The 12395-nt window shown below is 33.0% G+C and overlaps 1 protein-coding gene across 2 annotated transcripts in view; it reads right to left on the bottom strand.

Moving 5' to 3' along the window:
- Positions 1–12395, bottom strand: part of ABCB26 (transporter associated with antigen processing protein 1) — a 163623-nt gene that overhangs the window by 112491 nt on the left and 38737 nt on the right. Inside the window, exons 3-6 of one of the 2 annotated variants that reach the window (XM_089822596.1) lie at positions 12348–12390; positions 12047–12091; positions 11658–11780; positions 11458–11561 (exon numbers count right to left, since the gene is read on the bottom strand). In XM_089822596.1, the coding sequence (XP_089678722.1) occupies positions 11458–11561; positions 11658–11780; positions 12047–12091; positions 12348–12390 (315 nt within the window). The remainder of the gene's footprint in view (positions 1–11457; positions 11562–11657; positions 11781–12046; positions 12092–12347; positions 12391–12395) is intronic. The other variant, XM_089822597.1, reaches the window with a different exon arrangement.

The raw sequence follows: 12395 nt of genomic DNA, 5'->3' as shown, positions 1-12395 counted from the left end.
ATTAGATACTTATTGAACAAATTACAAGGATGGAAATAAATGAGGTGGCTTGTGTTTTGGGCAAAGATGACCAAAACCAAGTTTTGGAAGCTGGATTACATGTAAGTTTCAAGCATATGAATGTGTGTAGGATGAGAATTTTTTTAGTTTAAAAATATGTGTTTTTACCAAATTCGGGTTTTGGAGATGCAATTACATGTGTTGAAAAACTCATCATTTTTACTTGGTGTAAATATGTATTCGAGTTTTGGAGATGCAATTACATATTTGCGATTATGGAATTTTGGTATAATTGGAGATGGATGAAATATGGAAGATGAAAGCACACAAAAGTACTTGCATTCTTGAGGGAAAATCTCCAACTTTTCTTCAAAAATAAAAGCAAGCAACAAAGTATAAACAAAACATGAAAAACAAGAAGAATATACCTCTTTCTTTGACTCAAACTTCACTTTTGCATGCAATTCATTTTTGAGATGAGAGGGCTTGTGCATTTGCAAGAAAATGAAAGTTTCAGACTTATTAAATAACTTGAAGCAAAAAACTAGCTAGAGAACGCAATAAGTTAGCAAAGTGATCAAGAAATGCAAGAGAACTAGATTCTTTCTCACACTCACTTGGAGAGCAAAGCGCGAAATTTGAAAGAAGGAGAAGTTGGAATGAACTTGTTCTCTTCAAAATCAGGTCAAATCAAATGGCTTTGAAAGATTGAACCCTTAGCTTCAAATCGTGGTTTGGAGATGCAAATGCATGTACAAAACAATGCAAATGATGTTGCAAATACCTTTCAAAGTGCAGCTTGCATTTCTCCAAGTGATTTTTGTGTTTGAAACTACCTTCCCAAAAGCAAATTGTGGTTTAGAACTTGCATGTAATGATGCAAAGACTTGTTGCAAATGACTTTCTTTTCAAGTTGCTTGGCAGATCGGAGTTTGAAGGCCCTATTGCATGCAACGCTTTGCCTTGAAATGATGACAAAGCCCTTTTACATGTAGCATTTTAACTTGGAAGACCAAAATCAGGTTTTACAAGTCTAAAGTGTAATACATATGCATGCAAGCCTAAATCAGGATTTGAAAGATGCAATGCAAGGGACATTTTTTGCTCACAAGCCAAAATTGGGCTTCTTGGGTGGATTTGCATGTAATGGAAACACATGAACTTGGATGCCAGTGCCTTTTTCCCCAAAAATGTGGTACAAAATGGCTTCTTTATAGACGTTTTTGCCTTCAGACCCAAATTGGGTTTCTCAATATGCATTACACATAACCTTTTTTACTCATAGGCCAAAATTTGGCTTCTTCGCATGTAATTGAAACACATGCACGTGGACACCTAAGCCTTTTTGCCCAAAAAAAGGGTTCAAAATGGCTTTTTTATGGACATTTTTTACTTTAGACCCAAATCAGGTTTCTCAATATGAACTACACAACATTTTTTGCTCATAAACTGTAATACCCCCATTTTTGCTAGCATCAAAGTTTGAGGGATTAGCCTATTATTGTGATCCCCGTAGGCTAATTGTTGTGGATAGAGGGTCCTTTAAGGTAGAGTCTTGGCTATGGGAGGGTCTTGTCTTCTTGACAATTCAATGTGTTCTAGTTTGGTATTCATTTGACTCGTATTGGACTTTGTTTGGGCTTAGTTTCATGCACCTACTCTTATGGCAAGTTAGGTGATGATTAAGAAAGACCCTTTCTATTTTAGGAAAGTGCATTTGGTCGCATGGGAAAATAATAGGTGTGACTCCTATTTCAGATTGCATATTTAAAGGATAAGTATTTTGGGAGTTATTATTATTTTAGTGGCCAAGTTATTCTTAAATTATTAATGAGGCTTCATTATTATAAATGCACTTTATGGTGTTGTGAAGTTGAAGCCTCTTAAGTGAAAAGTGTCTTCATGAAGCCATATGTCAAAAAGTTATTTATTAAAGAGAATTAGATGGAAGCTTTTAATTTGAAAGGTGTATGAGTGAAGCCAAGTTGCATTATAAAAAGAGGGCTTCATGAAGCCAATAGATCATTCTCGTCTATTATATTTTATTCTCTCTTGTGAGGGTTTTGAGTTTTGTGAATTTAATTCCATTGCCGAAGTATAATAGATTTGAGCTAAGTTTCTGGGGTCTGCATTTGAGAGACTTCTCATATTGCTGCTATTGTTGCTTAGAAGCAAACTATGCTGGAGGTTATAATTTTGTTTTGAGGTATAAAAAATTTGGATACTGTATCAATCTAATTTGGGTGCCTTCTTTCAGTTATTTTTGTGTCTTGAATGGCGCATTAAACCTGCTATTTGGAGCGATCATCTACCCTGCTTGGTGGTGTTGGTTTCACATTTTACATTCTATGCTGGAGTGATCATTGACTGGAAATTCAGGGGTTGTTAATTCTTATTTTGGCAGCCTATTTGAGAGGGTAACATGGGGTATTTCCGTTGCAGTGTTTTCCATATCTGCAGCTGCATTTGTTTATTGAAGAATTATTTTCCTGTTGATATTCTTACTTTCAGAGGGTTTGCAAGTTCATGAATTGCAACTTCTATTTTTTCTAGGTATTGTTGATTTGGATAATTGGGGGTATTTCATCAACTAGGTTGTTGATAGTTTGTGAAAATACTGAGTATCTAAGTTGATATTAAAATCTGGGATTTTCAGCTTTATATTCCCTATGTAATATCCAAATTTTGAGTTGAGATTATTATTGCAATATCTTCTATTTTGCTGCTATATTATTGTAACGAAATTGCAAAACCTCAAAAGCAAAAAAAAAAAAAAAAAAATCACTTAATACAAATTGTTTGAGAGCCAGAAGGGCTCATTGCATAAGCCAAAATCGAGCTTTGAGAAGTCAAACGCATATTTGAAATATGCAATGTAAATGCATGAAACCATGTTTTAAGCCATGACATTTAGAATGGCAAAACGTGGTTTAGAAAACCTTTTGCATGTAATGCATATGCATTAATTTGGCCAAATAGACCAAAACCGGGTTTCTTTGGAATCATTGCATGTTTTAACGACTTGCATTTGCATGCAAATACAATCCTTTGGCAAATTGTGATTTAAAAGTGCCATTACATGCAATGCAAATGCATGCAAAGGCCAAAATCAGGTTTCCGGGTTTCTAAGGATGCATTACATATATTTTATTCAAAAAATAACATGTAATGGACTTGCATCACTTAAGTTTTCTATTTAGCACATGTCTAATTGATTTTCTTAAGAAAATCTCACTTTAAGGAGCCATATACATATTTACACTAAATATTTTACATTTTATGTGTAAATATGTTTTAAAAGTGATATTTCACTTAAATATTTTAAAGTAAAACATTAAAGTAAATCCCAACATCAAATTAGACTATAAACTTATAAAGTGATAAAGTCACTTAGGGTCCATTTGGTTCACGAAATTAGCAAAACTAAGTTTTGATTCAAAATCAGGTTTTGTATTTCGATATCTGGTTTTGAAAAAATAGTTTGTCCTATTTGAGTAACCTAGAAGATGAGTGGGAAGATATATCTTCTGTGTTTTGTTCATAAAATTGAAATTGGGATTAGACTTTTCAAATTTATTTTTTAATTGAAAAAATAAAGATTGGAATCTTATTGAAGAACTAGTTCCTGCTGATATTCTTACTTTCAGAGGGTTTCAAGGCATGTTTTACTTGTAAGTTCATGAATTGCAACTTCTATTTTTTCTAGGTATTGTTGATTTAGATAATAGGGGGTATTTTATCAACTAGGTTGTTGATAGTTTGTGAAAATACTGAGTATCTAAGTTGATATTAAAATCTGAAATTTTCAGTTGTATATTCCCTATGTAATATCCAAATTTTGAGTTGAGATTATTATTGCAATATATTCTATTTTGCTGCTATATTGTTGTAACGAAATTGCAAAACCTCAAAAGCAAAAAATAAAATAAAATCACTTCTTCAGCACAAATTGTTTGAGTCTCAGAAGGGCTCATTACATAAGCCAAAATCGGGCTTTGAGAAGTCAAACGCATTTTAAAATATGCAATGTAAATGCATGAAACCATGTTTTAAGCCGTGACATTTAGAATGGCAAAACATGATTTAGAAAACCTTTTGCATGTAATGCATATGCATTAATTTGGCCAAATAGACCAAAACCAGGTTTCTTTAGAGTCAATGCATGTTTTAATGACTTGCATTTGCATGCAAATGCAATCCTTTGGCAAATTGTGGTTTAGAAGTGCCATTACATGCAATGCAAATGCATGCAAAGGCCAAAATCGGATTTCTGGGTTTCTGAGGATGCATTACATGTATTTTATTCAAAAAATAACATGTAATGGATTTGCATCACTTAAGTTTTCTATTTAGCATGTGTCTAATTGATTTTCTTAAGAAATTCTCAGTTGTAGGGGTCATATACATATTTACACTATATTTTAGATATTATGTGTAAATATGTTTTAAAAGTGATATTTCACTTAAATATTTTAAAGTAAAACATTAAAGTAAATCTCAACATCAAATTAGACTATAAAGTGATAAAGTCACTTAGGGTCTGTTTGGTTCACGAAATTAGGAAAACTAGGTTTTGATTCAAAATCAGGTTTTGTCAAAATCAAGTTTTGTATTTCGATATCTGGTTTTGAAAAAATAGTTTGTCCTATTTGTGTAACCTGGAAGATGAGTGTGTTTTGTTCATAAAATTGAAATTGGGATTAGACTTTTCAAACTTATTTTTTTATTGAAAACATAAAGATTGGGATTTTCTATTTGATTGTTTCTTAAACTTAAATTATCATTTTGCCCCAAAAAAAACAACAGTGCAGGAAGTCCATAAGAATTCAGTACACATGATGACATATGTCTGAAGTTAAAAGTATACATAGGAAGTTTCCAGTGATGTAATTTTTAAAGATCTCAGCCTTAATAATACCACAAAAGTGACATGAAAAGCATCAGAAATTAAGAAAATATTTTAAAACGACAGGGAAGAAATAAATAAAGCTTACAGAATGATATACAACAGCAAAATTCCAGATAGAACAAACGCTTGCTTTCTCGCATTCCTCTTTCTTGGCTGTTTGGGATGTGACATTGTGCATACGTATTCCTTGACGTGGGCTTTGGCTTGACAATTTTTGCATCTTTTAAGTGTGATTCAATAGAATATCATTAGTTTTGGTTAAATTATTTACATACTTTTGTGGCCAGCCTTCTCTGAAACAAGAAGAATTCCTTGTAAGGAAACTTGCAAGGTTATCCATTACATTTTCTGAGAAAAGTAGAGGAAGGGAAGGGGAAGGAGTATATGGAGTAGGTTGAGGAGTTTAAATTATTTCAAGTAAATGCACAAAATGTTAACTAGGCCAAATTAATGCATTAATGCCTGAAAAAATGACCAGTACAGGCTACAGACCAATTTCCTACACAAACAGAATAGGTCTAGGCCTGCAATTGCTTTGTGGAAGCATAAGGGAATTCTAAAGAAGAGACTCACATCATTTTCACCATGAAAAACTGTTATATCACAATTTCTCCCTTCAATTTGTTAACAGAGGACATAAATCATGCAGAAATCGCTTTCAAATGGTGAAAACCCAAAGCTGCGGCATAATGGTTAAACGTTTTTTTAGGTTAGTAAATCACCAAACTTCAAAAATGGTTCATCCTAATTTTGTTCTAATCCCCAAAATCTCAAACCTCAAATTCAATTCCCAATTCCTAAATACTGAAATTCTAATTCCATTTTAAGAATTTTGACCCAAACGCCAAATTTGTCGAAATTTGTTTTTGCGTATCCCATTTCTAGGGCAATTCCACGAAACAAATGGGCCCTTAAGTTATAAATTAAAAAGAAACTCAACATCCAATTATATCATAAAGTGCACGATAATGACTTTAATCACTTAAGTGATAAATTTAAAGTGATAAAGTAACTTGAAAATATAACATAAAGTCATCTTAAGTTATATTTTTCAAAAAGTGCAACTCAACATTAAAATACAAGGCCAATCAATATTTTAAATATGCAATTGAAGTTGCGAATCCCATGTTTTAGGCACTTAATATCTTTTGATTCACAACTCCATTTAAGTCCCAAGATATCTCGAATCGAAGGTATGACCAAAAGCAAGAGATTGAAGGAAACAAAAAGGGAAAAACAAACAAAACAAACACTTAAAGACGCAAAATGGACTTTGCAGGTCTCAAAAATCAAGTATAGGCAAACAAACTAAAAAAAACCAAAAAGACTTGATGACAACCTTCAGTAAAACGTTTCATTATATGGATGCCAATCAAATAATGAGTTGTCTCAGAGAAATGTGAAACTCAATTAGAGAAGTTTCCTACTGAGAACAGCACTTTTCATCAAGAATATTGATACTTTGGGACTTCTTCTTTGAATTTGAACCAGTATAGGCATCACAAAGGGATTGTGCTTGTGAGTAAATAAACAAGCTGACTAGGATCATTTGTATTGAACACATGTCCTTCAATGCTCTACAACTTTTCTTCGTGAATCTATATGGACGAAGTTCATGATCCTCCTCTCTCTTGCACCATTGTTAGAAGTAGTGGTTTTCGTTGCACCAAACGATTGACCTTTATATGTCTTGATAATAATAAGTTCTACAAAATAAGAGGCATGTTTCAATGAGACGTGCACCAACATTCATGTTCTTCCTAGCGTTAATGTTCTTCATAATAAGACATATGTTTGAATGAGACATATGTCAGACTTGATAATAAGTTCTTCATCATGCAATATTTCGAAAAGGCTTGGCCATTTAATCATTTTGGGAGCTCATTCAAGGTCAACAGAGGACTCAATTTGAATGTTTGTCGACTATCTTTAGGACTTAAAGGTATGTCAAGGATGTTCGCACTTGGGTATTTCTTGCATGTTTCGGCTTGGGCACATTTAGGCTTTTGTTCGAGATTTTTATAATTTCCATGCTTTTCAAACTTTTCTATGACTTTGCATTTTATGCTACTAGGCAATGACTATGGGGGGATTTTAAACTAGGGCTTTTTCTTTGACCTATGGAAAGTAGAGCTTCGTGAGTGATGAAATTTTGTCTTTGTTTTGAATCTGTGGTTGAGTTGCTTTATACAAACTTTCCCTCCTTGATCATACTTTATCATTTTTCACTTCCTCTTATTTTAGATTGTTAATTGTCGTCTTCAATTTGGGTACATTTGGGTAAATTGTCTTACATCGCACTCCATCTTTGCATCAGGAAATGCTCCAAAATTTGGAGCCTTAAAGGCGGAAAAATGAACTCTAATCAAGACTCGGTCAAATTCATCATTCCTCAATTGGATCATGAGGAACTTAAGAGGCTACAACGAGAACTACTAAGAACAACAAAAACCAAAAGAGCCAAGTGAACAAAAAAGGGGGGTCTCATTTTTAATGGGTGATGTGTGAATAGGTCACAACACAACCCAAATGTGAACATCTAAAACTCAACCTCTAAATATATCTACACAAATTGCAACCTTAAATGAATCGCACAATATTGGCTAAGGAAAAATCTTTCACCTTTGAAATCAATCTTACCTTAGGGTTTCATCTTCGATGGAATGGATAAAGAACCTTCAACCTCACAAAGAAGATATAGTTTCATAAAAATATTCAAAATGAATTTCTTCTCCAATTTCCCTTTTATGAGCATTCGTAGAATTTTCTTGAAATTATAGTTTTAAAATACTCTTTAATAATAAAAACCTTTAGCTCCAAAAAAGTGACTATTTAGTTATTTACCTTTTTGGCACTTTAGTCACTTAACAATTACCTTTACCACTTGATTCACCTTTATATAGATTAAATGTTAACTCATTCTAAATTTTTTCCACGCATCTGCCCAAAGTTACAAAAAACAAAAAATAGCTTGAACGTGAACCTTAAATGCGCCAACATACTTAAAAGCTCACCAAAGATCCAACCTAGTAAAAATTGATAGTTTCCAAAATCGAATATTTCTCCAAGAAAGCTAGAAAGCACCCAAAATGACAAAAATTTAGACTCGTCTTTATTCCCTACACAAAGCTCTATTCATTGAACTCCATTTTGAAAAGAATGGCACTCTCCAAGAAAGTTGGAGCTTCCATAGATATTGGTAAGGCCACAAAAAGGGAACATTACACAAGTGCACCCACCTTCACTGTTGAAAGCAATCCCTACATCTCTAGTCTACAGATTCACTAACCCTAAGAAACTCAACTTGGGCTGATGTTAAACAAGGAGCAAAACTCTCCTTGAATTAGATTATAAAATGCTTTATCCAAAAAGGATGAAAGCAACTGTAATAGAATAAAACTTACAATTAATAAAGTGAAACACAGAGAATATTCCTAAAGTCTATCCTGAAGACTAAACTAGTCATTACTAAATATTGCGATAATGCTTTTAATAGCATGAAACCTGTTAAAATTCTTATGGTTATTCCATAATTTCTTCCTAGCACCATAAAGTTGGGGCATAAATATTTAAAGTTATTCAAGTGGCATTATCTCTTTTGTTGGTAATCAGGATAACAATGTGAATAGAATCATCATTCAGAGCCAAGTCATCATAAACAATCAAATTCCAAGTAATGCCTCAAGAGGCACCATCAATATTGGCACTATGCAAGCCATGATCTCTAAAGATATTTTTTAAGTTGAGCAATCTATCCACAAGCATTTTATTTCTTACATAAGCAAAACAACTGGATTATGTTACGAAAAAGGTCATCAATATATATGCATCTGTAATCACCCATCCAGCTAGATTCTGCTATCCAAGCAAACAATTGAGTTACGCCCCTTTCAAGTGTGGAATAAAAAATGAAAGTAGAAGTCAAATGCTGTGTACAGTGGCAACTAGTAGTCAAGGGATCGGCAAGTTCAGAAATAGCATATATTGAACAAAGAAAAAAATAGCTACAGAAGCTAGAAAGGATAGAATTAATTGTATACTTATAAATTTGAGCTAAAAAGGATAGAGCAAACATGTCATTTTCCAGACTTCATTTCAAGCAGCGCCAAACAGCTTTATGTGGAAGTTTGAGTTTTTCTTTCATTCTAAAGAGCAAATTTATTTCAAATTCTGCCACAATACTGATATCAAGTTATCAACAACAGGATTCAATCATAACAATGAGGTTTATCATCAGGACGTCATATTTGTATGATTTATAATGTGAAAATTCTGTCAATGTTCACATCAGCTCCATATCCATTATAACAAGCACTCATTTTTTCTTGCATTTTATAATGAAATTTTATCAAGCTCAGCAAATTTCTAAAGAGTTATCAAGGACAGCAGCTCTATCAGCATAAAATTCCACAGATAGAAATATAGCATTTCACTTAAATTTCATCTATCAAAGAAGACGATTAGCAAAATCCTTATCATATCATTTTCTCAAGAATTTTATAGCATCAGTAATCTCTATCATCTCAGCAGATTGTGAATAAAAAATATCTTCATTAAAAGCATAGATGGAAAACTAGCAGTTTAATCGCCACGTTTTTCAGCTAGAACTCATAATATTAGGGGTGCCGAGTTTTTAAAAAACTCACCAAAATATCGGGGAGTTTTTAGTAAAAACTCCTACCAATGTTTATTTCAGCATCTAGAAGCAAAAAAAATGTCATTTTTGAAGCTCATTTCTTATTTTCACAAGGATTTAGTCATTTTTTCAGCTCAAGTGCAAGAGGATTTATACAAATATAACATTTAAGTATAAATACTTTTAAGTTATTTTTCTATAAACCCTATCAGGATGTTTGAGATAGGTTTCAGCTTCATGGGAATTTAAATACATATTATAGCTTTTGGAGGTTTTCAAAAAATTCCAAGCTTAGCCAAATTTCAAGATTTAACATGCCTTTAGCAATGTTATCGCCCACAACCTGTCATGACTATTTGAGGTCATTTTGAATCTGGAATAAGGATTTTCTAATGATTCTAACTCATTTCCTGATAAATCACCTGGTTTCAATTCTATAATCCTAAGTCCTGACAGACTTCCACTTGCTAACACCCAAGACAAACATTACTTTCCAGTTTCATAGGAGTTTAAATACATATTCCAGCTTTTGGAGGTTTTCAAAAAATTCCAAGCAGGCCAAAACTGCTCAAACTCACTCTTGGACTACTTTTCTATATTGTATTTGCTTCTAGTTTTACAGAAACTATTTACTATGACGTATTTACTGCTAGTTTTATAGAAACTATTCACTATTTTACCCCACATCTTCTCATTGAATTTTGCAAAAAAAAATGTATTTTTAATTAAATTTCAGGATTCAGCATTCCTTTAACAGTGTTCTCTCCGACAACCTATCCTAGCTATTTGATGTGAAATAGCATTACTTTCCAATAGGCCAAAATTGCTCAAACTCACTCTCGGACTATTTTTCTATGATGTATTTCCTTCTAGTTTTATAGAAACTATTTTTGATGATGTATTTACTTCTAGTTTTATAGAAACTAACTGCAATGATGTATTTACTTTTAGTTTTATAGAAACTATTTACTATTTTGCTTCCTGCCATCAGCATTCTGCATGAGAATGCGAATTTGCGCCCACTTTGCATTTATATATATATATAAACTCTGCTTGTTTCTCTTTTGTTCTTATTTATTAACTCATTGAATGCATCTTCTCAATGAATTTGGCAAAAAAATGTATTTTTAATTAAATTTAGGCTAGTTTTTAGGTTCCTAAGTTTCTTTTAAAACTGGTGGAAATTTTTCGGAGTCTTTTTTTAAGGGCTTGGCGAGTTTTTGCCAAGTGAGAGTTTTCCATCTATGATATCAGCTGCTTCCATCCTCTCCCAGTATCACTCTAAGCCAGCTCAATGTTCAGACTAGCCCTATTGGTTACCTTTCAGTTCGACAGTTCTTCACAGTTGTTCAGAACCCTTAGTGGCTTTTAGTTTTTGGAGGGTTCTCTCTTTCCTCCTACACTCTCTTCTTTTGTTTGTGTTGTTTCTTCTTGGACACCATTTGGTGTCCTTGCTGCAGGCTGCCCCACTCTTGTATTTGGCAGTCGCTTTGACTCTTTGTGGTTTTTAGTTGGACAATCTATCTTATCTTATAATTATTTTATTTTCTAACATCCAGTAATAGGAAAAGCTCGAAAATAGTCACCAAGTGGACGGGACATTACAGAATAGATTAGTTTTTGTTACCAGAAATTTCTCCTAATTTGAAGACTCGCTCTACCATACATCTATTTAGTTTTTTGTCACACTAAAAAGCGCAAACTAAAACCCTAATAGTTACATTTAACTCTAAATTCATTGCGCATTTACATTCCTTGATTGTAATTTGTTCAAATCACTCAAATCCATTTTCTTGCCCAAAACAAACATTGTTAAAAAAGAAAAATCCTTTCTTATCACAAATCCTTAGTGAAATAAATGCAAAGGTGTAAAGAAAACAATATAAGAACTATTTAGACAGAATAAACTTACCTGCCGTACAAAAACAGAAATGTCGACATGAGACAGCAGAGTAACACTGTAGACAGTGCAAGTTGCCATGAAAGTATCACCAAATATATCAATGCACCTATTCCCTAGAACGAGCATCATGAAAATTATACCATAACATGCAGATACAAGAATCTTGTATGTCAGTCACACAAATTAATGCTGCAATAGATAACTCTCACCTGAAGTCCATTACGGAACATTATATTAAAATTGGTGCCAATAATATGAGAAACCTGCTCACAGTCTGTTCCTAACCTACTTGTCAATGCACCAACAGCTTCCATGTCGAAAAATGCAATATCCTATATATAAGAGGAAAAAGAATTGCAAAGCTCTTAATCACATATATTCTCAGCAAGGTTAGCAAAATTAAGTAAATAATCCAACACAGGCTAAATTCTAAAAGATTCATAATGTTTGCAAAAGATATCCAGACCTATAACATGTAAATCAGATTTTTATCCAGAACTTTTATGCACAAAAGTTAACCTAAAGTTTGAGAAAATGAGGGGTGTCAATTGGCAGATTACTAGATTGGTTTTTTAGGACACATTAAACCCAGACAAACCTGACAAAGAAGCACTAAAAACAGCTTCTCCCTCATACGCTGCACCTGAAAGATCGAAAAGTGATTATTATCAAAACCTCTTACCTGATACATAGCATTTTCCCCCAACTCATACTTAAACCCTTCAACTCTAAATCTAGAAAGAAGGATTTCACACAGATACAGAACCTTTGGCCGTATAGTTAAAACACAATAACTAGCAGTTTTCTACAACAATAAACTCCCAAAATCTAAGAATGCATGAAATGTTCAAAACACAAATGCTACAAGTGAATTAAAAAATATGAAGCATTTTTCTCACCAGAAATTGATTGGCAACACCAAAAAAAGCACCACGTATTCCACTAGT

The sequence above is a fragment of the Cupressus sempervirens genome, chromosome 3 (assembly GCF_028749045.1).
Source record: "Cupressus sempervirens isolate cs-2001-9-10 chromosome 3, ASM2874904v1, whole genome shotgun sequence".
Lineage (NCBI taxonomy): Eukaryota > Viridiplantae > Streptophyta > Pinopsida > Cupressales > Cupressaceae > Cupressus > Cupressus sempervirens.
Note: the sequence above shows the minus strand (reverse complement) of the source record. Positions and strands in the feature narration are given on the sequence as shown.